Below are 20,872 nucleotides of genomic sequence, written 5' to 3'. Positions count from 1 at the left end.
GACGCGCTCTCTAACGCGTTCGCAGCCCAGCCGTGCGTGCAATGCATTCGGAGATACAGCCACCCAGTGCATTATACGGGCATGAGACCGACCTTGCGCTACCTCCCTTCCCTCGATGCCTTCCCATGTGAATGCCGTGCGTGTCTTACCGACATGCCTAACCCCAAACACGCCCCTCGCTCGTGCCACGCACCCGCAACTCGCACAGGCCCAAGCCCGGACGAGTTAGCTGGGACACTACGCCTGGTTCATCGCGCTCGGCCTACAGCCCACTGGACATCGAGGCTGAGCGCGCGCGTGGGCTGCACCTGCCGGCACCAGTGGCGCACCCCGCCGCCATCGCGCCCGCCGCCACCCTGCAGCACGCGACTCAGAACCCGTGTTGGAACACGGTGGACCCTGCCGCCTGGTTCGGGCTCGACCCAAACCAGGTCATGCACGTCATCCACGCGGCGCTGGTGGCCTGCGGTGCAGCGGAGCAGCACCCAACGCAGCTGACGCCGCCACCGCCACTGCAGCTGCCGCCGCCGCTGCTGAACTATGATGTCTTGGCGCTGCCACCCACCGTGGCGTCCCTCTCTAAGTGGCTGCCGTCGCCGCCGCCGGCCGAGGTGCCGCCGCCGGTTGAGGTGTCGCCGCCGCTGCCGCCCGCCTTTGATCCGGCCGCCCCCTGCTGGCCGCTTCCCACCGAGGAAGACCTGCAGCAGCTGAGCCGCCTGTACAAGGCCTACAAGGCGCCGCCGCCCGGCTTCCCGCCCCTGCTGGCCCAGCCGCTGCAGCCGCTGCAGCTGCTGTCCCAGCTGTACCACCATCAGACCTGCCAGACCTACCACCACCTGCAGGGGCAGCAGGCGGGCGTGGCGACCAGCAACGTGCAGCAGGACGTGCCGCAGCACTACCCCGTCGCCGCCTACCCCCCTCCCCAGCACCACCAACACCACCAACACCACCACCCTGACCACACCTGCCACCAGCACCACCAGCACACGCCCCGCGGAGAGGCGTACCACCACCACCACCACCAGCAACAGCAGCAGCAACAGCAGCAGCTGGAGCGGCAGTACCATCAGCACCAGGCCCAGCAGCAGCACGAGAAGCAGCAGCGCTTCGAGGAGGAGCAGCGCCGGATGCAGCAGCAGCAGCACCAGCAGCAGCACCAGCAGCGGCTTGAGGAGGAGCAGCAGCGCCGCTCGTACCTGCAGCAGCAACAGCAGCAGGCGGCGCACTTCCACGCGCAGCGCCAGGCGCAGCACTACGTGCAGCAGAAGGCACCTCAAGCTGCGGCCATGTACAACCAGCACCAGCACCAGCACCAGCACTACAACGCCGCCGCCGCCGTCGCCACGGCGTCATACCAGCAGCACGCCCCTCCCCCTTACCAGCAGCCAGCAGTCATGCCGCCGCCGGCGGCGGCTGCCGCATCGCCGCCGCCGCCGTTCAGCTACCGGGAGGCGGCGGGCCCTCATCACCAGCGGCACGGCGCGCAGCTGTACCGCAACCGGCACGGCCAGTGAGGCAGTGGATGGATGGATGGATGGATGGCGAACTGAGATGATTCATTCCGTACAATCGGGGTTTCGACACGTACACACGCACGCAGTGGTCTCCCGGAGAGAGTTTAGCACCGGCGGCGGCTGTGGCATCCTGCAGATCGAGTGGCTGTGACTGTCGGCGGCGGGCAAGGCTGGCCAAGAGCGCGCGCATGCGCTTTGCACTTACTACGCACGGGGGGCCGCCTGATGCACACGAGTAGGTGAGTGCGCTCACAGCAGATAGAGTTCAAACGCATCACGAAGCCGCGCGCATCATGACATGCGGTGGTAGTTTCGAGACTGTGGGTAGCACGGTTTAATTGCAGACACTTCAACAATATGCATACGATCGAGTTATGGGAGGTGCGGTGGGATGGCGCGCTTTCACACTACAGGCCACAGGTGGGCTCACAGAGAAGGTGATGACACATGCAGACTATAGATGAGTCCTGATCATGCATGCGTCGACGTTTTGAGGGCGGGTTTGAGATTGGAAGCTATAGAAAGCGAATGGGCGGGTGTGTTTTAATATGCATGCATGTGGACGGTGATATGTAGGTGTTTGCGTGGCTAGCACCGGCACTTACTTGGCTTAAAGCCGCAAGACTTACTCTCAGGGCAACGTTGTCAAAACGAGTTGATTAGTGCACGCTCACCGTGTAAGCCCTTGCTGAACCTCTGTACTTCCCTGCCCCGCTATCCGACGTGCGGCTTCCTCGGGAGAATTAAACAGCCGTAACGCAGGACTTACAGCAACATGGCCAGCAACTCTCAAACCAACATGTTCGACCTCAACTTGTGGTCCAGCCTTCGATACTGGCGCAAACCGCGTTGGTTCTCACCTTCTTGCCCTGAAATACCTGGTGTAATCGACCTTCTGCCAGTCGGACTCCTGCCATCGCCAAGATCCGTGCGTGCCGTTCACTGCAACAACTGCTTCGCCCCATGCATGCATGCGATACATGCCGGCCGCGCAGCCCACCAACACCTCTGTTTGTGTTTCCGCCAGCGTGCACTATCATCCTCCAGCCTACCCCACAGCCGCCGGCGGCCTACTGCAACGCCCCATGCCTTCATGCAGCAGCCCACACACGAGCACGTGCGCACACGGTCAGCCCACAGCATGTCAGCACATGCATCCATGCATCTTTGCAAGTGTGCGTGATGGTGCAAGCGGCGGCGCAGCCGCGCACGGCAGCCGTGTCTGCCTCCCCTCCATCACGGCGTGGCCTGCTGCTGGATGGTGCCGCGCGCGTCACTGCCAGCAGCCTGCCTACACGTCCTCCGCCTGGCTGCCCTTCTTCATCAGCGGCTCAGCGAACCACTGGATGTCCCGCTCAGCCAGGAACCTGCAGGCAGGGGAGGAGGGAGCGGGAGAGGCGGAAGGGGTCTCGCTCGGAGTGCTGTGTGGGGTATGCGCGGGCGTGTCGTTTGGTTTCGGTGTGCGGCGGTGCTGAACACGCAGTATGCAGCCGAGCCGCGCACCCAGCAGGTTGGCAGGCAGGGGCGGCGTGCGTGTGCTGGTGACTCACTGGCGCAGCTTGCGCACGTGCTTGCTGGTGAAGTGGTCCATGTAGGCGTCGTAGTCCTTCCAGGTGCCGTACGCCAGGAAGTGGTCTGGGGACGGGACGGGAGGTGGGGAGGTGGGGGGCGGGAGGTTTGGGGGCGGGAGGTTTGGGGGCGGGAGGTTTGGGGGCGGGAGGCTGGGGAGCCGGGAGGTTGGGAGCGGTGTTGGGGAGAGCGGGCGAGCGATAAAGCCGTGTAGGTGTGAAGTAGCAGTGAAGTTGGTGGAGAGGGGTGGAGCTGCTGGTGCGCACCGGCCGGCAGTCCTTGCTTGACCGCATGTGGGCATCTCCGTGCATGCATTACCCCCACGACACGGCCGCTGCATGCCCTGGACAGCTCCCTGTAAACCCCCTCTTCCCGCCCCCGGCCCCACACCATCGGTTGACCACTCACGGTTCATGTTGGCGACCTTGCGCAGCCTGACGGTGGCGGCGGGCAGGCAGGTAGGTGGTGGTGGCAGCGGCGGCCGAAATGGTGGCAGTCAGGGTGATGGGCAGGGTGCATGTGAGGGAGATTGGCACAACCGCTGCTAAGTAAATGCGCATTTGTGCCGGCAGCTTGCGACCACCAGCCACCAAAACCCACCAACCCGGGTTCCTCATCCTCACACACGCACCCTCTTTCCCCGCCGGTCCCATCAGTGGTTCCGCCCTGCCAGCCCTGCCCCGCCCCGCCCCACCCCGCCCCGCCCCACCCCACCCCGCCCTGCCCCACCCCACCCCACCCCACCCTGCCCCACCCCGCCCTGCCCCACCCCGCCCTGCCCCACCCGCCCCGCCCCACCCCGCCCCGCCTTCTCTCACGCGTATATGGTGTTGGCCTCCTCGTCCCAGGTGGACTCGGCGGCGTCCTGCCAGGCGCCCAGGAACTCATCCACCTGAGGGTGTGCAGGCGGTCAGGCAGTCAGGCGGGCAGGCAGGCAGGAGGGCAGGCAGGAGGGCAGGCAGGCAGGCAGGAGGGCAGGCAGGCAGGCGGGGGTTATGGTGGGTTAGTGGTGGCGGCGGGGTAGTGGTGGCGGCGGGGTAGTGGTGGTGGCGGGATGTTTGGACGAGCGGGGTCGCGATGTAGGGGGTAGGGTACCGGGACACAGAAAATCCCACCCGCCACAGCAGCAGCGCCGTGTCTGGCCCCTGGCCGCGTCTGGCCAGCCCCCGACTTGCCCACATCCCACATCCCCTTCCCAACTTTCACCTTCCCGCACGACCGCATGCTTGCCACCCCCCTCCCCCTCCCCTGGCCCCTTCTCCTCTCCAATGTCGCCCCACCCCGCCCCACCCCTCGCTCACGTGCGAGGGCTGGACGTGGTACTGGATGACCACGTGTGCGGCCGCGTCCCGCGGGTCGTCGCCGCCGCCCTTGTCGCCGCCGCCCTTGTTGGACACGGAGGCGGGGTCGGCCTGGCGGGAGGGTGGGCGGCAGAAGGGTGAGGAGGGGTAGGGACAGGCGGCAGGGCGACACACACAACACCGCAGCCCCCCCACTCGCAATGTTTTCCTTGTGCTCTTTAACACACGCACACACAAGGGTTTCGGCTTTCAGTAAGTATCAAGGTTGCAGCACGCACGCACGCACGCACGCACGCACGCACGCACGCGCACGCACGCGCACGCACACACACACACACACACACACACACACACACACACACACACACACACACACATGCTCCCACCCTTGCCTGGGCGGCACACGCACGCGCACACACACGCACATGCACGCACGTACCTTGCTGCTCTTGGCCGCTCCTTCGTCTGTGATGTTCTTGAGCGGGAACAGGGTCCACATCACGTCGTGGTCGTCCAGCCAGGACAGGAAGCCCTCGACAGAGTCGGAGCTGTCAGGTGCATGTGTGTTGAAGGGGGTGAGGCCACACTCTTGACTAGTTGATGATGGGGGCAGGGATGGCACGATACGGTTGGGGGCGCGTGTGCGTGCTTGTGTGCGCTCGTGTGTGTGGTCGGCATGCACAACACTGCCGTGTGCATGTGTCGTGTGTACACAGCGCCCGCCCGCCCCCCTGCTGTCTTCTTTGCTACACTTCTCGATACCATCGTTGCCAACCCCCCCCCCCCACACACACACACACACACACACACACACGCACCGGAAGTGGTCCATGTAGTCCTCATACGACTTCCACTCGCCGTACTGCAGCAGGCAGGTGGGGGGGCGGGGGGGCCGCCGTGGGGGCGGGGTTCGCGGGGTTTGCGGGGTTTGCAGGGTTTGTGGGCTGAGGCACGCACCACCCACACACCACACAACACGTGGCGCCGCACAGCCCCAGGTCCCTAGGCATCACCCCTTCCCTTCCATACATCACCCCCCCCCACACACACACCCCTCCCCGCGCTCGCAACCCCCACCTCCTCCAGCTCCCATCCCCAGCCCCCCCATTGGGTTCGGTCTAGTTCGGGCTGGTATCTATCTACAATCCTCCCAGCAGTCTCCCCCCCCCCGCTTTTCCAAACATGCCTTGCAACCCACCCTTACCTACCGCCCAGAAGTAGAGGTTGTCGCCCCAGGTCTTCTTGAGGTCAAACACCAGGTTGCCCTTCTCGTCAGAGGTGGAGTCCTCCAGCTTGCGCCTGAGCGGAGGGAGTGAGTGGAAAGGGCGGCGGGCGGGTGGAGGTGCCGTATGTGGGGGTGCGCTGTTGCACACCGGTGCCCCGCAACTCCACGCTGGAAGCCCGCAGCCCCCGCCGTGCCTGCCTGCCACCAGTGGCGGCTGGGATGCTGGAAACACCTCCTCCCCCCATCATCATCCATTCATGCCCCAGTCAACCCCCACTCACTGCTCATGCCCCAAACTGCTCACCCCCCCCCCTCTGGACGTCGGCATACACACCATCCCATGGATGGCTACCCCCCAGCACCCCACCCCCCCCCCTTCAGCCACACACGCCACCCCCCCCACACACACACGTACGCCCCCCCCCCCCACGCACCACTCGTCCACGAAGTCGTGCTGCAGGCTGGGCGGCACCTCGTACTTGATGGCCATGATGGCGCGGTGCCGGTGGCGCTTGCCGCGGCCCACCTCCTCCTCCGAGTCGGCGGCGGCGGCGGCGGCGGACCCGTCCTCGGTGCGGAGCAGGCCCTGAGGGGGGTGAGGGTGTGGAGGGGTGGGGGCGTGGTGTGGGAGGCATGGAATAGGTTGGTTTGGAATTGGGTTGGACAGGCTGGGCTTGAGCGTGTTGGGTTGGGCTTGGGCGGAACGGGGCAGCAGCGGTTGTCAAGAGCCACGCACGGCAGCCCTCGCTGCTACAGGCCCACACCACAGGCCTACACCACAGCCGAGCCCCCGCGCGAGCGACTGCGAGCACCTGCACCTGGCAAACGCAGCTCCAGGCATAGCACACAGGCTCCGGCCGCGCCCCTCCTTCCCTGGTCCCCAGTCCCTACAGTCCCTGGTCCCCGGGGCCTCACCTCTCCGCGCACGAGCCCCTGCAGTCGGCTCCAGGCGGCACTGGCTGTGTCGGTGGCGGGGGTTGGCAGTCGGGCGCCCGCGGCGGCGGCGGGCGTCAGCGCCAGCGCCGCGGCGGCCAGCGCGGCCGCCAGCAGCAGCAGCAGCGGGCCGCCGGACTTGCGGCGCGGGGCCATGGCGCGGGTCGTTGTCCCGGGCGGGTTGGTTCCGGAATGCGTGTCACAAGTTCTGTTTCAATCAGCGTGCTAGTTTGTGCAGCGCGTCCGCAACAGTCAATGGATTAAGCCCCCGAAGCAGCTGTTATGTACCGAGCTTCAGCAATGAGCTAACCGGGCCTTCATCGGCGCGGCGTGTCTGGAAGGCCGCCACGCCGGTCACCACCCCACGGGTCACTCCCCCCCCCCCCCCCCCGCAGCTACGGCGCGGCGCCCCAGGCCGGCCCCACGCCCGCGCCTAGTGGCGGCGGCCGCGCGGGCTGCCACTCAGCCAACAGCTCCGAAATCACCTGAAACAAGTCCAGTGCCACCTCCTCCTTCTCGTCCTCCTCGTCCTGCGTGACAGCCCCGCCCTCCGCCTGACCCCCAGCGCCGGCCGCACCCACACCCGCACCCGCGCCTGCTACTGCCGAGCCCGCAGCCCCCGCCCTACCCCAGGCGCTACTGCCACTGCTGCCGGGGCCGCCGTGCCCGCCAGTGCCGCCGCCATTGCCCTGCTGCTCCGCCGCCGCCGCCGCCGCCGCCGCCTCCGCCGCGGCGCGCTGCTGCTGCGCCCTCGCCACCGCGCCCGCCAGCACCCAGTTGACCGGGCAGCCCTCCCGCAGCAGCCACAGCAGCGGGTGCAGCAGCGCCGGCAGCGTCGCAAAGGTCCACCGCCGAGGCGGCACCGGCACCTCCGGAGCAGGCTGAGCCGGTGTAGCCGTGGTAACCGTTGTGGCTGCAGCAGCGCCGGGACTCCCGCCGCCGTCGTCGCCGCCACCAAACTCGGCAGTAGCGAGCTGTAGCGCCTGCAGCCTCACGCGAAAGCCGCCCTCGCCCCAGCGACCAGCGCTCCCTCCCTCGCCGCTGCCGCCACCCTCCAGCACCAGCTCCACGCGCCGCTCCACCGGGCCCCACCCACCACCCCCACCCCCACCCCCACCGCCCGCCCCAGCTGCCGCCGCCGGCCCCGCCTGCTGCCGCCGCCGCCTCACCACAATGCGGTGGGCGGGCAGTCCCGCTGTGCCAAGCAGTTTGTTGAGCACGCGCTGGAAGGTGCCGCTGCCGCCCCAGCCGCAGCCCAGCCGCCGCAGCGCCGCCAGCGTGTGCATGTCGCCCAGTCGGGCCGCGTGCACGTAGGGCTCCCCGTCGGACTGCGGTGTGTGTTAAAGAGCACAAGGAAAACATTACGCGTAGGAGAGAGAGAGAGAGAGAGAGAGAGAGTGTGTGTGTGTGTGTGTGTGTGTGTGTGTGTGTGTGGAGGGGGCGGTGCAGAGATGATTGAGGAGTTGAGGCGTGGGGGGTGCGGGATGGGTGTGTCCCTCCCTCCCTCCCTCCCTCCCTCCCTCCCTCCCTCCCTCCCTCCCTCCCTCCCTCCCTCCCTCCCTCTCTCCCTGCCTCCCTGCCTCCGCTCACCGGCATGGGGCAGCCATGCGCCACCATCCACTCCAGCGCCGCCGCGCACCCCGCCTCCGCCACACCCACAAACGCCTTCTCGTCGCAGTAACAGCCGCAGCCCGCGTACGCGGCGCCCCTGCTCACATGCCTGCTACTGCCGCTGCTGCTTCCGCTGCCGCTCCATGCACTGTTGCTCCTGCTACTGCTACTGCCGGCTGCTACTGCCTCGGCGCCTCCACCAGTCGCCGGCGCCGTCAGCGGCTTCCCCTGTTGTTTCCCAGTGCCGTACCAGTCGTGAAGCCACTCCAGGCCAGCCACGCCGTGTGCGGCGGCAACCGCCGGCACGGCCGTGCGAAACACAATGTCGTCCTTCAGCTCGCTGACATCCCCACAGCCCCCGCCCCCGCCCCCGGTCTTGTCTCGGCGCTGAAGGGCGCGGTGGTGCTGGTCCACTAGCCAGCGCATCACGTGGAGGTGGCCGCCGCGCGCAGCCGCCGCCATCGCCTGCTGCGGCCGCAGCCAGTCGCCTGCGTGCGACAGCGCGTCAGCGGCAACCACCCCACCACCACCTTCCACGCTTTCAGCGTGTCCGCCTTGGGCCACCTTCCCTCCTGGGCCCGCAACATCTCCTGCTGCTACTGCCGCTTCCGTGGCTGCCTCCGCGGCTGCCTCCGCGGCTGCTACAGCCTCCTCCTCCTCCTCCTCCGCCTCCGCGCGCGCCGCCATCCACCGCAGCACGTGCAGGTGACCCCCGCCCGCGGCGGCGGTGGCGGCGGAGGCGATGTCAATGTCGTGCACGTGCGTCCCGCCGTACAGCCGTACAACGTCCGGCGCCGCCGCCGCGATGTACGACAGAGCGGGTACGTCGCCCGCCAGCGCCGCCCCGTACAACGTGCCCGTGCTCAGTGTACAGCCCAGCTGCTGATGTAGGAACTCCAGCCTTGCGGCCGCTGATGCCTCCTCCGCCTGCTGCTGTTGCTGCTGCTGCTGCTGCTGCTGCTGCTGCTGCTGCTGATGATGAGGCTTGTCCTCTGGCAGGGTTGCAGCGTTCATCGCCTCCTCCTCCGCCGCCACGGCATCATAATGGCGGACCCCGCCAAGGGCCCCTGCGACCACATCAGGCGTGCCACATGCGAACCCGCCTCCCCCCGCCACCACCGCACCGCCCCCCGCCGCCTCCACGCCGCCACGCCCGCTCCCGTCAGCGCCGCCGCCGGTACTGCCGCTGTAGCAGCGTGGCGGGCGGCGGCGGCGGCGCGCGCAGCCGTCAACGGCGGCCACCGCGGCGCTGTCTGCTGGGAAGCGCAGGCGGCGGCGCAGCCACAGCACCTTGGCCCGCCAGTCGGGCGTGGGGCTGGCGGCGGCGGCAGCCAGAATGGACTGCCGGGGACAGTGGGGGATCCAGGGTCGGGGCGGTGAGGTGTTGGCGTTTATCAGTGTCGGCTGCGGTAATGCCAGTGCGTCGGATAGACCACCAACGGGGTAAGCAAACGCCGGCATGTTTGCGATGGCGCGGCGCTAGCTCCGTTCGCCATCACCCCACCAGTGTTCACGCACCCATCCTCGCCCTTCCTGCCTCCGCCCCGCGCCGCTGCCCTCCAGCAGCCCCCATGAAGCCCCGCCCGCGCAATCCCTCCCCCCCTCCCCCCATGCCCTGTCGCCCACTCACCCGGCGCGCCATCACCATCTCATACTCGTACTCCTCCTCCCCCTGCGGCCCCAGCCCCAGCCCTAGCTCCTGCTGCAGCTGCCACTCCGCCTCCGCCTCCGCTGCCCATGCCGCCTCCTCCTCCTCAGTATCCGCCGCCGCCCCGTCCAGTCCCAACGCCCCAGCCCCATTCAACAAGCCTCCGGCGCCCATCACCACTGGCAGAGGCGGTGGCGGCGCGAAGCCTGCCACGGCCCACAGGGAGGCGTAAGCCGCCCTCAGCTCCTTAGCGCTGCCGCCCTCCGCCGCCGCCCTCAGCAGTGTGATGGCCCGCACCGCCGGCGTCTCCGGATCCCAGCTGCGCACACCGGGGCCGTAGCTGGGGCCGCAGGGATCCTCATGGTACAGCGCTGCTACTGCCGCGGCGTAGGCGGTAGCAGCTGCGGCGGCGGCTGTAGCAGCCCCAGCGGTGGCCGTGGCAGCTCCGGCGGAGCCGCCTGCGCCTGCGCCTGCCCCTGCTGCGGGGCTAGGGCTACTGCCGCCGCCTGTCCTGCCGCTGCTGCGGCTGCTACTGCCACTGTTGTTGGCGTTGCTACAGCCGGCCTGGTGCGAGTTGGGCCAGGCCTTGAGCCAGGCGGCGGTGGCGGTGTGTCCGGCCTGGACGGCCGCCAACACCACATCCCGGCTCCAGCCCACGCCCGCCTCCTCAAGCAGCCAGGCACACACGTCCCGTCGGCCCGCCGCCGCCGCCGCCGCCAACACGTAGCTACGGCCGCCGTAGCCGCTGCGGCTGCTACTGCTGCCCTCGAGGCAGCAGCCGCGGGAGGCGAGCAACCGCAGGGCGGGCAGGGCGCCGGCGGCTGCTGCCGCTGCCGCCACGTCGGTGAACGTGGGCAGGCAGCCCAGGGCGAAGAGCGCGGCGTCCAGGTTTTGGACGTCTCCGGAGGCGGCAGTGAGGCAGAGCAGCTGGCGGCGCGTTTTGAGCGGCAGCGTGCGCAAGACGTCGGGCTGGCACCATCGAGAGAGAAAGGCGTGGTGCGGAACAGGGCGGCTGAGTCGTATCCGGACGGCATTTGGAAACGCTGCTTTGGTCTGCTTGTTTATCAGGCGCAGCGTGCATGATACATAGTTGCGCGAGGGCAAGAAGGAAGCGATGCGCTGCTGGAGCTCGGGAGGTATAAACTCCCAGGAGGTTGACTGGGCTCCATCTGCGCTTGGAGCACTACAGGATTCTTGCATTTTACAGTGGGATTGCAGTGCTAAGCGCGTGCGGGCGGACTTCTCCGAAACATGTGCATCGTTGACAAGTTTGACATTTTGCCGTGGTAAAGTTAAAGCGTATCCAGTGTCGCTAACGTCTATGGCATTTCACATATACACGAATGAATTGACAGGCGGATTGTGCAATGGTGCCAGCCTCTGTCCCCCCGCTCTACAGTCCACGACAGTCCCCAGCCCCTTTCTCCCTCCCCCCCCCCGTCCCCCGGTCCCCCGGTCCGTGGCAAAATTTGGATGTCCCCGGCGCCCCCGGTCCCCCGGTCCGTCTCCGTCTCCACTTCTACCCCCACCCCTCCAGTCCCCTCTGGATACATGCAGTGCAGTCATCAGCATCACGCCATGGCAAGACAGCTCGCACACGGACGCGCGTTGGGGGCGCCCAGCCCAGGGCTACACGCCGCGCCCGGAGCTTGCACGGGCTGCCGCAGCTGATCGCGCACGCCGCCATGGCACAGATGTGTATCAATGTATCATAGAGTGTGTGCATTGCAGTGCAGGCGGCTCTGGGCAACCTAGGGCCGCCGACACGCGCCCGCCCGCCCGTACTGCTTGTCTCCCGCCGGCGCCTCAGGCGTAGGTGCAAGGCATCCTCAGTCCCGGCGCCAGCGTGTCCTTGGCTCCAGGCGTGCTGCCGCCCCGCTTCAGGTGATACCTGGAGCCTTGCAGGTCGTGTGGGGTGGCGCAAGGGGTCGGGGCGGACAGAGCGCGTGCGGGGACATGCCGGCTTTGTTTGTGTGGTGGAGCCCTTGACGGCGTGTGCCAGCGGAATTGGGGTATGGGCCACTTGCGTGCCTTGGCGCCTGTGCGCCGTCCCTGCACGGCTGGCCATGGTAAGCCCATGTAGATAGCATGCAACACCGGCACTCAAGCCGCCAGGAAGCAACACGGCCGGGCCACACGGTGGCCGGGCGCCCGGCCACCCCACACGACGCAGGGCCCACAGACGGGCCCAGCGCCCGCGCGGCGGTCGCACAAATGCCCATGCCTGCTTACTTCATACGCGTGTCCATGCCGGCGTGCTAGGAGCTCCCTGGCCGGGCCCGAGGCGCATACCTGGCGCGTGGGTGGGCATGGCGGCATGTTTGCCGGGTCCGCATTTCGTTAGGATTCGGCCTACCCCCACTTCAAGGCAGCTTGTTTGCGGTCATTTGGACCCAGCTATATGCACATACACAAATGGAGGAACCGACGCCAGGAAAGTGCCGACTTTTAGCCGGACCCTCAGCGGCTCGCGACCAGGTCGGCCGCGCGTAAATTGCGAAAACAACTCCTGAAGCGTGACCAAGTGCAGCTTGCCCAGTTATTCATGTGCCTTACATATACTGCAGTATATCTAATTTCTCGCAGCGCTCGCAAGCGCCCCCACCAACGCGTCGCACGTCGGGCCGTGGCATGGTGCACGGTCCGTGCCATGCGTGCACTTCCTGAGCCCGCCGCGCCCCTCCCGTGCATCCCACTTCTACCCCCACCCCTCCAGTCCCCTCTGGATACATGCAGTGCAGTCATCCGCATCACGCCATGGCAAGACAGCTCGCACACGGACGCGCGCTGGGGGCGCCCAGCCCAGGGGTGCGTGCAAGGCTACACGCCGCGCCCGGAGCTGGCAGGGGTTGCCGCGGCTGATCGCGCACGCCGCCATGGCGCAGATGCGTATCATAGAGTGTGTGCATTGCATTGCAGGCGGCTCTGGGCAGCCTAGGGCCGCCGACACGCGCCCGCCCGTACTGCTTATCTCCCGCCGGCGCCTCAGGCGTACGTGCAAGGCATCCTCAGTCCCGGCGCCGGCGTGTCCTTGGCTTCAGGCGTGCTGCCGCCCCGCTTCAGATGATACCTGGAGCCTTGCAGGTCACGTGGGGCGGCGCGAGGGGTCGGGGCGGACAGAGCGCGTGCGGGGGCATGCCGGGTTTATGGGGGGCCTTTGACAGCGTGTGCCAGCGGCATTGGGGTATGGGCCACTTGCGTGCCTTGGCGCCTGTGCGTCGTCCCTGCCCGGCTGGCCATGGTAAGCCCCCGTAGATAGCATGCAATACCGGCACTCAGGCCGCCAGGATGCAACACGGCCGGGCCACACGGTGGCCGGGCGCCCGGCCACCCCACACGACGCAGGGCCCACAGACGGGCCCAGCGCCCGCGCGGCGGTCGCACAAATGCCCATGCCTGCTTACTTCATACGCGTGTCCATGCCGGCGTGCTAGGAGCTCCCTGGCCGGGCCCGAGGCGCATACCTGGCGCGTGGGTGGGCATGGCGGCATGTTTGCCGGGTCCGCATTTCGTTAGGATTCGGCCTACCCCCACTTCAAGGCAGCTTGTTTGCGGTCATTTGGACCCAGCTATATGCACATACACAAATGGAGGAACCGACGCCAGGAAAGTGCCGACTTTTAGCCGGACCCTCAGCGGCTCGCGACCAGGTCGGCCGCGCGTAAATTGCGAAAACAACTCCTGAAGCGTGACCAAGTGCAGCTTGCCCAGTTATTCATGTGCCTTACATATACTGCAGTATATCTAATTTCTCGCAGCGCTCGCAAGCGCCCCCACCAACGCGTCGCACGTCGGGCCGTGGCACGGTGCCCGGTCCGTGCCATGCGTGCACTTCCTGAGCCCGCCGCGCCCCTCCCCTGCATCCCACTTCTACGCCCACCCCTCCAGTCCCCTCTGGATACATGCAGTGCAGTCATCCGCATCACGCCATGGCAAGACAGCTCGCACACGGACGCGCGCTGGGGGCGCCCAGCCCAGGGGTGCGTGCAAGGCTACACGCCGCGCCCGGAGCTTGCACGGGAGGCCGCGACTGATCGCGCATGCCGCCATGGCGCAGATGCGTATCATAGAGTGTGTGCATTGCATTGCAGGCGGCTCTGGGCAGCCTAGGGCCGCCGACACGCGCCCGCCCGTACTGCTTATCTCCCGCCGGCGCCTCAGGCGTACGTGCAAGGCATCCTCAGTCCCGGCGCCGGCGTGTCCTTGGCTTCAGGCGTGCTGCCGCCCCACTTCAGATGATACCTGGAGCCTTGCAGGTCACGTGGGGCGGCGCGAGGGGTCGGGGCGGACAGAGCGCGTGCGGGGGCATGCCGGGTTTATGGGGGGCCTTTGACAGCGTGTGCCAGCGGCATTGGGGTATGGGCCACTTGCGTGCCTTGGCGCCTGTGCGTCGTCCCTGCCCGGCTGGCCATGGTAAGCCCATGTAGATAGCATGCAGTACCGGCGCTCAGGCCGCCAGGAAGCAACACGGCCGGGCCACACGGTGGCCGGGCGCCCGGCCACCCCACACGACGCAGGGCCCACAGACGGGCCCAGCGCCCGCGCGGCGGTCGCACAAATGCCCATGCCTGCTTACTTCATACGCGTGTCCATGCCGGCGTGCTAGGAGCTCCCTGGCCGGGCCCGAGGCGCATACCTGGCGCGTGGGTGGGCATGGCGACATGTTTGCCGGGTCCGCATTTCGTTAGGATTCGGCCTACCCCCACTTCAAGGCAGCTTGTTTGCGGTCATTTGGACCCAGCTATATGCACATACACAAATGGAGGAACCGACGCCAGGAAAGTGCTGACTTTTAGCCTGACCCTCAGCGGCTCGCGACCAGGTCGGCCGCGCGTAAATTGCGAAAACAACTCCTGAAGCGTGACCAAGTGCAGCTTGCCCAGTTATTCATGTGCCTTACATATACTGCAGTATATCTAATTTCTCGCAGCGCTCGCAAGCGCCCCCACCAACGCGTCGCACGTCGGGCCGTGGCACGGTGCCCGGTCCGTGCCATGCGTGCACTTCCTGAGCCCGCCGCGCCCCTCCCCTGCATCCCACTTCTACGCCCACCCCTCCAGTCCCCTCTGGATACATGCAGTGCAGTCATCAGCATCACGCCATGGCAAGACAGCTCGCACACGGACGCGCGCTGGGGGCGCCCAGCCCAGGGTGCGTGCAAGGCTACACGCCGCGCCCGGAGCTGGCAGGGGTTGCCGCGGCTGATCGCGCATGCCGCCATGGCACAGATGCGTATCATAGAGTGTGTGCATTGCATTGCAGGCGGCTCTGGGCAGCCTAGGGCCGCCGACACGCGCCCGCCCGTACTGCTTATCTCCCGCCGGCGCCTCAGGCGTACGTGCAAGGCATCCTCAGTCCCGGCGCCGGCGTGTCCTTGGCTTCAGGCGTGCTGCCGCCCCGCTTCAGATGATACCTGGAGCCTTGCAGGTCACGTGGGGCGGCGCGAGGGGTTGGGGCGGACAGAGCGCGTGCGGGGGCATGCCGGGTTTATGGGGGGCCTTTGACAGCGTGTGCCAGCGGCATTGGGGTATGGGCCACTTGCGTGCCTTGGCGCCTGTGCGTCGTCCCTGCACGGCTGGCCATGGTAAGCCCCCGTAGATAGCATGCAACACCGGCACTCAAGCCGCCAGGAAGCAACACGGCCGGGCCACACGGTGGCCGGGCGCCCGGCCACCCCACACGACGCAGGGCCCACAGACGGGCCCAGCGCCCGCGCGGCGGTCGCACAAATGCCCATGCCTGCTAACTTCATACGCGTGTCCATGCCGGCGTGCTAGGAGCTCCCTGGCCGGGCCCGAGGCGCATACCTGGCGCGTGGGTGGGCATGGCGACATGTTTGCCGGGTCCGCATTTCGTTAGGATTCGGCCTACCCCCACTTCAAGGCAGCTTGTTTGCGGTCATTTGGACCCAGCTATATGCACATACACAAATGGAGGAACCGACGCCAGGAAAGTGCCGACTTTTAGCCGGACCCTCAGCGGCTCGCGACCAGGTCGGCCGCGCGTAAATTGCGAAAACAACTCCTGAAGCGTGACCAAGTGCAGCTTGCCCAGTTATTCATGTGCCTTACATATACTGCAGTATATCTAATTTCTCGCAGCGCTCGCAAGCGCCCCCACCAACGCGTCGCACGTCGGGCCGTGGCACGGTGCCCGGTCCGTGCCATGCGTGCACTTCCTGAGCCCGCCGCGCCCCTCCCCTGCATCCCACTTCTACGCCCACCCCTCCAGTCCCCTCTGGATACATGCAGTGCAGTCATCAGCATCACGCCATGGCAAGACAGCTCGCACACGGACGCGCGCTGGGGGCGCCCAGCCCAGGGTGCGTGCAAGGCTACACGCCGCGCCCGGAGCTTGCACGGGAGGCCGCGACTGATCGCGCATGCCGCCATGGCGCAGATGCGTATCATAGAGTGTGTGCATTGCATTGCAGGCGGCTCTGGGCAGCCTAGGGCCGCCGACACGCGCCCGCCCGTACTGCTTATCTCCCGCCGGCGCCTCAGGCGTACGTGCAAGGCATCCTCAGTCCCGGCGCCGGCGTGTCCTTGGCTTCAGGCGTGCTGCCGCCCCACTTCAGATGATACCTGGAGCCTTGCAGGTCACGTGGGGCGGCGCGAGGGGTCGGGGCGGACAGAGCGCGTGCGGGGGCATGCCGGGTTTATGGGGGGCCTTTGACAGCGTGTGCCAGCGGCATTGGGGTATGGGCCACTTGCGTGCCTTGGCGCCTGTGCGTCGTCCCTGCCCGGCTGGCCATGGTAAGCCCCCGTAGATAGCATGCAACACCGGCACTCAAGCCGCCAGGAAGCAACACGGCCGGGCCACACGGTGGCCGGGCGCCCGGCCACCCCACACGACGCAGGGCCCACAGACGGGCCCAGCGCCCGCGCGGCGGTCGCACAAATGCCCATGCCTGCTAACTTCATACGCGTGTCCATGCCGGCGTGCTAGGAGCTCCCTGGCCGGGCCCGAGGCGCATACCTGGCGCGTGGGTGGGCATGGCGACATGTTTGCCGGGTCCGCGTTTCGTTAGGATTCGGCCTACCCCCACTTCAAGGCAGCTTGTTTGCGGTCATTTGGACCCAGCTATATGCACATACACAAATGGAGGAACCGACGCCAGGAAAGTGCCGACTTTTAGCCGGACCCTCAGCGGCTCGCGACCAGGTCGGCCGCGCGTAAATTGCGAAAACAACTCCTGAAGCGTGACCAAGTGCAGCTTGCCCAGTTATTCATGTGCCTTACATATACTGCAGTATATCTAATTTCTCGCAGCGTTCGCAAGCGCCCCCACCAACGCGTCGCACGTCGGGCCGTGGCACGGTGCACGGTCCGTGCCATGCGTGCACTTCCTGAGCCCGCCGCGCCCCTCCCCTGCATCCCACTTCTACCCCCACCCCTCCAGTCCCCTCTGGATACATGCAGTGCAGTCATCAGCATCACGCCATGGCAAGACAGCTCGCACACGGACGCGCGCTGGGGGCGCCCAGCCCAGGGTGCGTGCAAGGCTACACGCCGCGCCCGGAGCTGGCAGGGGTTGCCGCGGCTGATCGCGCATGCCGCCATGGCACAGATGCGTATCATAGAGTGTGTGCATTGCATTGCAGGCGGCTCTGGGCAGCCTAGGGCCGCCGACACGCGCCCGCCCGTACTGCTTATCTCCCGCCGGCGCCTCAGGCGTACGTGCAAGGCATCCTCAGTCCCGGCGCCGGCGTGTCCTTGGCTTCAGGCGTGCTGCCGCCCCGCTTCAGATGATACCTGGAGCCTTGCAGGTCACGTGGGGCGGCGCGAGGGGTTGGGGCGGACAGAGCGCGTGCGGGGGCATGCCGGGTTTATGGGGGGCCTTTGACAGCGTGTGCCAGCGGCATTGGGGTATGGGCCACTTGAGTGCCTTGGCGCCTGTGCGTCGTCCCTGCCCGGCTGGCCATGGTAAGCCCCCGTAGATAGCATGCAACACCGGCACTCAAGCCGCCAGGAAGCAACACGGCCGGGCCACACGGTGGCCGGGCGCCCGGCCACCCCACACGACGCAGGGCCCACAGACGGGCCCAGCGCCCGCGCGGCGGTCGCACAAATGCCCATGCCTGCTTACTTCATACGCGTGTCCATGCCGGCGTGCTAGGAGCTCCCTGGCCGGGCCCGAGGCGCATACCTGGCGCGTGGGTGGGCATGGCGACATGTTTGCCGGGTCCGCATTTCGTTAGGATTCGGCCTGCCCCCACTTCAAGGCAGCTTGTTTGCGGTCATTTGGACCCAGCTATATGCACATACACAAATGGAGGAACCGACGCCAGGAAAGTGCCGACTTTTAGCCGGACCCTCAGCGGCTCGCGACCAGGTCGGCCGCGCGTAAATTGCGAAAACAACTCCTGAAGCGTGACCAAGTGCAGCTTGCCCAGTTATTCATGTGCCTTACATATACTGCAGTATATCTAATTTCTCGCAGCGTTCGCAAGCGCCCCCACCAACGCGTCGCACGTCGGGCCGTGGCACGGTGCACGGTCCGTGCCATGCGTGCACTTCCTGAGCCCGCCGCGCCCCTCCCCTGCATCCCATTTCTACCCCCACCCCTCCAGTCCCCTCTGGATACATGCAGTGCAGTCATCAGCATCACGCCATGGCAAGACAGCTCGCACACGGACGCGCGCTGGGGGCGCCCAGCCCAGGGGTGCGTGCAAGGCTACACACCGCGCCCGGAGCTTGCACGGGAGGCCGCGACTGATCGCGCATGCCGCCATGGCGCAGATGCGTATCATAGAGTGTGTGCATTGCATTGCAGGCGGCTCTGGGCAGCCTAGGGCCGCCGACACGCGCCCGCCCGTACTGCTTATCTCCCGCCGGCGCCTCAGGCGTACGTGCAAGGCATCCTCAGTCCCGGCGCCGGCGTGTCCTTGGCTTCAGGCGTGCTGCCGCCCCGCTTCAGATGATACCTGGAGCCTTGCAGGTCACGTGGGGCGGCGCGAGGGGTCGGGGCGGACAGAGCGCGTGCGGGGGCATGCCGGGTTTATGGGGGGCCTTTGACAGCGTGTGCCAGCGGCATTGGGGTATGGGCCACTTGCGTGCCTTGGCGCCTGTGCGTCGTCCCTGCCCGGCTGGCCATGGTAAGCCCCCGTAGATAGCATGCAACACCGGCACTCAAGCCGCCAGGAAGCAACACGGCCGGGCCACACGGTGGCCGGGCGCCCGGCCACCCCACACGACGCAGGGCCCACAGACGGGCCCAGCGCCCGCGCGGCGGTCGCACAAATGCCCATGCCTGCTTACTTCATACGCGTGTCCATGCCGGCGTGCTAGGAGCTCCCTGGCCGGGCCCGAGGCGCATACCTGGCGCGTGGGTGGGCATGGCGGCATGTTTGCCGGGTCCGCATTTCGTTAGGATTCGGCCTACCCCCACTTCAAGGCAGCTTGTTTGCGGTCATTTGGACCCAGCTATATGCACATACACAAATGGAGGAACCGACGCCAGGAAAGTGCCGACTTTTAGCCGGACCCTCAGCGGCTCGCGACCAGGTCGGCCGCGCGTAAATTGCGAAAACAACTCCTGAAGCGTGACCAAGTGCAGCTTGCCCAGTTATTCATGTGCCTTACATATACTGCAGTATATCTAATTTCTCGCAGCGTTCGCAAGCGCCCCCACCAACGCGTCGCACGTCGGGCCGTGGCACGGTGCACGGTCCGTGCCATGCGTGCACTTCCTGAGCCCGCCGCGCCCCTCCCCTGCATCCCACTTCTACCCCCACCCCTCCAGTCCCCTCTGGATACATGCAGTGCAGTCATCAGCATCACGCCATGGCAAGACAGCTCGCACACGGACGCGCGCTGGGGGCGCCCAGCCCAGGGGTGCGTGCAAGGCTACACACCGCGCCCGGAGCTTGCACGGGAGGCCGCGACTGATCGCGCATGCCGCCATGGCGCAGATGCGTATCATAGAGTGTGTGCATTGCATTGCAGGCGGCTCTGGGCAGCCTAGGGCCGCCGACACGCGCCCGCCCGTACTGCTTATCTCCCGCCGGCGCCTCAGGCGTACGTGCAAGGCATCCTCAGTCCCGGCGCCGGCGTGTCCTTGGCTTCAGGCGTGCTGCCGCCCCGCTTCAGATGATACCTGGAGCCTTGCAGGTCACGTGGGGCGGCGCGAGGGGTCGGGGCGGACAGAGCGCGTGCGGGGGCATGCCGGGTTTATGGGGGGCCTTTGACAGCGTGTGCCAGCGGCATTGGGGTATGGGCCACTTGCGTGCCTTGGCGCCTGTGTGCCGTCCCTGCACGGCTGGCCATGATAAGCCCCCGTAGATAGCATGCAACACCGGCGCTCAGGCCGCCAGGAAGCAACACGGCCGGGCCACACGGTGGCCGGGCGCCCGGCCACCCGACACGACGCAGGGCCCACAGACGGGCCCAGCGCCCGCGCGGCGGTCGCACAAATGCCCATGCCTGCTTACTTCATACGCGTGTCCATGCCGGCGTGCTAGGAGCTCCCTGGCCGGGCCCGAGGCGCATACCTGGCGCGTGGGTGGGCATGGCGACATGTTTGCCGGGTCCGCATTTCGTTAGGATTCGGCCTACCCCCACTTCAAGGCAGCTTGTTTGCGGTCATTTGGACCCAGCTATATGCACATACACAAATGGAGGAACCGACGCCAGGAAAGTGCCGACTTTTAGCCGGACCCTCAGCGGCTCGCGACCAGGTCGGCCGCGCGTAAATTGCGAAAACAACTCCTGAAGCGTGACCAAGTGCAGCTTGCCCAGTTATTCATGTGCCTTACATATACTGCAGTATATCTAATTTCTCGCAGCGCTCGCAAGCGCCCCCACCAACGCGTCGCACGTCGGGCCGTGGCACGGTGCCCGGTCCGTGCCATGCGTGCACTTCCTGAGCCCGCACCTCCCCTCCCCTGCATCCCACTTCTACCCCCACCCCTCCAGTCCCCTCTGGATACATGCAGTGCAGTCATCAGCATCACGCCATGGCAAGACAGCTCGCACACGGACGCGCGCTGGGGGCGCCCAGCCCAGGGGTGCGGGCAAAGGCTACACGCCGCGCCCGGAGCTGGCAGGGGTTGCCGCGGCTGATCGCGCA

At 66.9% G+C, this 20,872-nt stretch overlaps 3 protein-coding genes across 3 annotated transcripts; 1 reads left to right on the top strand and 2 right to left on the bottom strand.

The window, feature by feature from the left end:
• The first annotated feature begins 80 nt into the window (after nucleotides 1–80).
• On the top strand, nucleotides 81–2,207 carry CHLRE_02g117450v5 (uncharacterized protein). Its single transcript, XM_043059999.1, has 2 exons — nucleotides 81–136; nucleotides 209–2,207. Exons 1-2 carry the CDS (start codon nucleotides 132–134, stop codon nucleotides 1,512–1,514), a joined length of 1,311 nt encoding a protein of 436 aa, XP_042927633.1. The 5' UTR covers nucleotides 81–131; the 3' UTR covers nucleotides 1,515–2,207.
• A 60-nt stretch (nucleotides 2,208–2,267) lies between these two features.
• Nucleotides 2,268–6,760, bottom strand: CHLRE_02g117410v5 (uncharacterized protein). Its single transcript, XM_043059998.1, has 10 exons — nucleotides 6,525–6,760; nucleotides 6,044–6,195; nucleotides 5,593–5,683; nucleotides 5,203–5,246; nucleotides 4,824–4,932; nucleotides 4,385–4,495; nucleotides 3,902–3,975; nucleotides 3,492–3,517; nucleotides 3,065–3,149; nucleotides 2,268–2,881 (listed from the first exon to the last, which is right to left on the bottom strand). Exons 1-10 carry the CDS (start codon nucleotides 6,696–6,698, stop codon nucleotides 2,806–2,808), a joined length of 942 nt encoding a protein of 313 aa, XP_042927632.1. The 5' UTR covers nucleotides 6,699–6,760; the 3' UTR covers nucleotides 2,268–2,805.
• A 58-nt stretch (nucleotides 6,761–6,818) lies between these two features.
• On the bottom strand, nucleotides 6,819–11,110 carry CHLRE_02g117400v5 (uncharacterized protein). Its single transcript, XM_043059997.1, has 3 exons — nucleotides 9,784–11,110; nucleotides 8,133–9,494; nucleotides 6,819–7,870 (listed from the first exon to the last, which is right to left on the bottom strand). Exons 1-3 carry the CDS (start codon nucleotides 10,999–11,001, stop codon nucleotides 6,938–6,940), a joined length of 3,513 nt encoding a protein of 1,170 aa, XP_042927631.1. The 5' UTR covers nucleotides 11,002–11,110; the 3' UTR covers nucleotides 6,819–6,937.
• Nucleotides 11,111–20,872: the final 9,762 nt, after the last annotated feature.

Source organism: Chlamydomonas reinhardtii, chromosome 2 (genome assembly GCF_000002595.2).
Source record: "Chlamydomonas reinhardtii strain CC-503 cw92 mt+ chromosome 2, whole genome shotgun sequence".
Taxonomy (NCBI): domain Eukaryota; kingdom Viridiplantae; phylum Chlorophyta; class Chlorophyceae; order Chlamydomonadales; family Chlamydomonadaceae; genus Chlamydomonas; species Chlamydomonas reinhardtii.
Note: the sequence above shows the minus strand (reverse complement) of the source record. Positions and strands in the feature narration are given on the sequence as shown.